At 39.4% G+C, this 5,284-nt stretch overlaps 2 protein-coding genes across 2 annotated transcripts; both read left to right on the forward strand.

The window, feature by feature from the left end:
• The first annotated feature begins 76 nt into the window (after window positions 1-76).
• Window positions 77-2,491, forward strand: LOC103308388. The gene has a single exon (XM_008181667.1). It carries the CDS (start codon window positions 77-79, stop codon window positions 2,489-2,491), a length of 2,415 nt encoding a protein of 804 aa, XP_008179889.1.
• Window positions 2,492-2,552: 61 nt separating this feature from the next.
• LOC103308387 lies at window positions 2,553-3,864 on the forward strand. The gene is made up of 2 exons (XM_008181666.1): window positions 2,553-3,132; window positions 3,221-3,864. Exons 1-2 carry the CDS (start codon window positions 2,553-2,555, stop codon window positions 3,862-3,864), a joined length of 1,224 nt encoding a protein of 407 aa, XP_008179888.1.
• Window positions 3,865-5,284: the final 1,420 nt, after the last annotated feature.

Here is a 5,284-nt window from a genome sequence, read left to right on the forward strand (position 1 = left end):
TACAGCGTCTGTTCTGGCAGAAGATCAGTACGGTGAATTCAAAAAATGTCGTGTAATATTAGACAATGGATCACAAATGAACTTTGTATCTAAAAGCTTCGCTAATTTATTGCAACTTGCACGCAATAGAACGATACTCCCTATCAGTGGCATTGGAGCAAATCGAACACAGTCTGTCTCAAGTATATCAATCAAGGTAAAATCTCGAGTAAAGCAATTTGAAGTTGACTTAGTTTGTCACATACTACCGATAGTGATAGATGCTTTACCAAGTTGTTCAAAACCGAAAGGTGGATGGGAGGTTCCAGAAGAACTAGTACCACAGCTGGCCGACCCGTCGTTCAATTCAACAGGAAGTGTTGACTTGCTCATTGGTGGTGGTATATTTTATGATTTAATTGAGGCAGCAAGGATCAGGTCAAAAAAGGGAGCTGTTTGCTTACAAGACTCGAAGTTTGGTTGGCTTGTTACAGGAGAGGTGGGCACAATCTCACTTTTGGCTACATGTTCAATTGGTGAAGCCTGCGAGGACAATCTCAGGATACTAAGCAATAGTGAATCTGAAGTGTATGGAGTTGCATCAAAACCAAATAGGAAATCTATTGAAGAACAGAAGGCTCTCAAACATTTTGAAGAAACTGCAAGGCGAGATGAGACAGGAAGATTCGTTCTGCGACTACCATTGAAGCCAGATGCACGTACCGTCGGAAGAACCTTAGAAATGGCGACTGCTAGATTTCTCAGCGTTGAGCGAAGGCTCCAACGTGAACCAGAACTGCGGCTTCAATACACTCAATTTATGGAAGAGTATTTAAAAATGGGACACATGAAAATAGTGAGCAAGGAAGAGAACCAGCCAAGTGCCGCATTCTATCTACCGCATCATCCAGTGATGAAGTTATCGAGTCTCACAACTAAGTTACGGGTCGTATTCGACGCATCGGCTAAAAGTACTTCAAACTTATCCTTGAACGATGTACTTTTGTGTGGTCCTACTGTTCAAGATGATTTAGTTACAATACTGATGCGATTCCGTAAACATCAGGTTGTCATAACAGCAGACGTAGAGAAGATGTTCAGACAAATAAGGGTAGCTGAAGAAGACCAAGACTGGCAAAGGATAGTTTGGAGATCGCAGCCAGATAAAGCATTAGAATTGTATCGACTTTCAACCGTAACTTATGGCACAACTTCAGCTTCATTTATGGCAACTAATTGTCTTGTCTCACTGTCCGAAGAAGCAAAAGAGAAACACCCAGAAGCGTCAAAAATCATGCGCCATGATTTCTATATGGATGATTTAATGACCGGTGCCAGCACAGTTGATGAGTGCTGCCAGTTACAGAAGCAAATCGACTCAATTCTAGAATCAGCACACTTTACATTGCGCAAATGGTGTTCGAATTCAACTGAAGTCTTAGAACGCATTGGAAGTTCAAGCGACGACCCGTTATTTGCACTACAGATTGGGGAAGATGAAATAATTAAATCATTGGGGCTTAGTTGGAAGCCAGCTTTGGACGCATTTCAATTCATAGTAGAGCAGAAAGCATCTATGCCTAAGTCGACAAAAAGAACGCTATTATCTGATCTAAATAGAATCTTTGACCCTCTAGGGTTCCTGGCACCTGTACTGGTAAGAGGAAAAATATTCTTGCAGCAGCTTTGGCAGTTGAAAATAGAATGGGACCAACAGCTACCAGAGGAATTGTCAAATAGATGGTATACATTTTACCAAGAGTTTAATGATCTAAGTTATCTACCTATTCCGAGAAAGTGTATACCGTACCAATCTGTGGAAGTTGAAATCCATGGGTTTTGCGACGCATCGGAAGAGGCCTATGGATCTGCAATCTACGTACGAAGTAAGGATTATACTGGCTGCTGGCACTCCCGATTACTATGTGCGAGGACGCGTGTCGCGCCATTAAAAGGCTCGACAATACCAAGGCTTGAGCTGGGAGGAGCATTAACACTCACTCAGTTATCGATAAAAGTGTCCGAGGCCTTAGAGATGGATGTTAAAAAATTCTACTTATGGACTGATTCGATGGTAGTACTTGGATGGCTAAATTCACAAACTTGTAGATTAAAAACATTCGTGGCCAACCGGGTAGAAGAGATTCTAGAAACTACGCAGCCAGAGCAATGGAGGCATGTAGTAACAAGCGAAAATCCAGCTGATATTCTCTCTCGAGGTACAACGCCGAATAATCTTCAGAGTATGAACCTATGGTGGCAGGGACCACATTGGTTAGCGTCAGAGTCAGATGAATTTAAGAAATCAATCATTACAAACCAGAATCAGGACCTGCCGGAGCAGCGCAAGATTAAGCTAGCATTGTTGGCAGTGAATCCGTTAGGCAACCTTTTCCAGTACTATTCCAATTGGCGGAATCTGCTATGTGCAGTGGCATGGATTTCGAGGTTCCTAAGATATCTAAAGGCGAAAAAGAACTTGGGATGTGCCCAAATATCTAACCGTATCTGAGCTGAAATCAGCAGAGATAACAGTACTAAAGCATGTACAGAAGGAGGTGTTTGCAAGAGAGATGTTGGAACTGAAAAAGGGTAATGATGTAGGAAGAAAAAGCAAGCTAAAGGGACTCTCACCATATTTAGAAGACGGCCTAATCTTAGTTGGTGAACGATTAGGATACGCCCAAATCCCTGAGCGCCAAAAGCACCCAATAGTTTTGCCTAATGGTCATAGAGTATCGAAGCTAATTTTCGAGAGTAAACATCGGGAACTTCTACATTGTGGGCCACAGTCACTGCTGGCTGACATCAGACGTGTATACTGGCCAATTAAGGGACGGATTACAGCACGATCAGTCATATCAAAGTGTGTAAGATGTGCTAGGGCAAAGCCACAATTTGTACAGCCGCTAATGGGACAACTGCCACGGCAAAGAGTAAATGTCTCACCACCGTTCGCCGTAACAGGTGTTGACTTTGCAGGACCATTAATTGTCCGAAGTGGAGTACGTCGAATTGTCGGAACAAAGGCCTGGATATCACTATTTGTCTGTTTCTCAACTAGAGCTATTCATCTAGAGGTAGTAGAGAATCTATCCAGTGGTGCTTTTGTAGCAGCACTTAAGGCGTTTCATGGCACGAAGAGGACGTTGTGTGAAAATATATAGTGATAACGGGACTAACTTCGTGGGCGCCCAGAAGGAGCTCAACATTCCAATTCATCAAAGTATACCTGTAATAGCCAAGGAAGGTGTTGAATGGCACTTCAACCCGCCCTCTGCCCCACATTTTGGCGGCTTATGGGAAAGTGCGGTCAAAGGTGCTAAACACCATTTAACTCGTATGCTTGGTGAAGCCAAGCTCACCATAGGCGAGCTTAATACTTTACTGTGCCAGATCGAGGCATGTTTAAACTCGCGACTGATCACACCGATGGGTCATGATCCTTCAGAGCCAGAAGCACTGACAACAGCTCACTTCTTAATTGGAAGGCCCATCACGTTAATGCCTGAAGTAGACCTGACACAAGAAAATCCAGGAGGCATGCGCAGGTGGAAATACGTACAACACTTAAGTCAAACATTTTGGAAAAGATGGCATGCAGAATATTTACCACAAATGCAAGTTCGAGGGAAATGGATAACAAAAAAGGGGCCACTGAAGATTGATGATATTGTTATAATAAAGGAAGATCATGTACCACCTACCAAATGGAAGCTCGGCAGAGTCATTAAGGTCCATCCAGGAGTAGATGGAGAAATCCGAGTGGTTACAGTACGAATTGGTTCAGGAACAGAAATGAAAAGGCCAACGGTAAAACTATGCCGACTCCCAACAGACAAAGACATAAATGTAGATGAAAACGAAGAGTTAGTTGAAAAATAAATTTTCAACGCGGGGGAGAATGTTGCCGCCGCAACATAATATTATTTGTATATTTTAATTATTAATATTATCACCGGGCACAGGTGAACAGCTGGTCACACACACACTCACATATCATTATTTTGTATTGTTTTATTATTGTTATTATTATCGTTAAATGTGTCTTGTGAGTTATATAATATGTAGATTAAATGTTATCGTACGCCGCCGATTTTTTATATATTTGTATCATTATTATTTAGATTTTTGTATTATACAGTAACAGCAAACTTATTACCAGAAACCGTGTTACCATTTTATTATTATTGTTTTATTGTACACACACCCACACGCATACACACATTAATACACAAATAATACACATAAATACACTACACGCATTACGTAGCTCGACAGTATTTGCCCGGCAATCCCGACCACTGCTGTTCGAGCTATTACACCACTCCACACCCAGCTAGTCCTCACATATTTAAGATCTGTCCTAGGTGTTAGTGGTGAACAATTAGGTGTCCGGGGTGCGCATGTTATTATTATATGCTACCGGCCCGCACAGTCTGAATCATCATTACTTAAATTCTGTAAAATATGTTTTAATATATTATTTAAAAGATTAACATTTAGATATTTGAAAGTCACAATTTCTTTTTGTGAAGACATGCTTTCTACGTATATTTTTGCGGTAGATAATAATATTATATTATTATTATCATAACAATACTTAATAAAGGGTACTGACTTCATTTATTGTATCCATTGTAGACTGTAGTATTATACTCTATAATATTATTATAATGATGAACATAATTATTTTAATAATACGAGTAATAAAAATTATAGAACAATAAAATATAAAATTCACGTGCTTTAAATTATGACTTAGCTGACTTCACTGGGCGTGAATAATGTAGTCGTAACTCAAGTTACAACTTTCTTCGCTGATACCACTGTTTTCTATGGCATTATAATTTCAAGTTTTTCTATTCTCTTTGACCAAGTTTTAATAATAATTGTGGTCGTCGGAGATATAGAAAATAGAGGAGAATTCGTTTTCGTTATCAACTAAAAATTGATAAAAATTGAGTTACGACAGTTTTCGTTGCGGCAGTCGATATAGTATATTAGAAACACATCGTATAATATAATATTATAATGTTTTGTTTATTAAATACATTTATTTTTGCATATAATAATCAAATTGGTGTCTTGCTTTTGCGAGTTTCACGCTTGGGATCTCTTAGCATAGTATCAAATATCGACTGTATTGTTTGATTAAGACTGGTATTAAGTGGATGGTTGTCATTTGTGTGTAATCTAATGGTAGCTTCGCTGAATTTCCATCTATAACAATTAATTTTAATTTTTTTTAAACAATAAGATAAATAAAATAAGTAAACCAATGTATTTAATAAATACAACGTTA

Source organism: Acyrthosiphon pisum, chromosome A1 (assembly GCF_005508785.2).
Source record: "Acyrthosiphon pisum isolate AL4f chromosome A1, pea_aphid_22Mar2018_4r6ur, whole genome shotgun sequence".
In the NCBI taxonomy this organism is placed as follows: domain Eukaryota; kingdom Metazoa; phylum Arthropoda; class Insecta; order Hemiptera; family Aphididae; genus Acyrthosiphon; species Acyrthosiphon pisum.

Excerpts from the sequence above, each read along its gene's own strand:
- LOC103308387 (XM_008181666.1), top strand. The coding sequence starts at position 2,553 with ATGTTGGAACTGAAAAAGGGTAATGATGTAGGAAGAAAAAGCAAGCTA. Across the intron at positions 3,133-3,220 it reads TGGCACGAAGAGGACGTTGT|CCAAGGAAGGTGTTGAATGG; the intron begins GTGAAAATATAT and ends TACCTGTAATAG.
- LOC103308388 (XM_008181667.1), top strand. The coding sequence starts at position 77 with ATGAACTTTGTATCTAAAAGCTTCGCTAATTTATTGCAACTTGCACGC.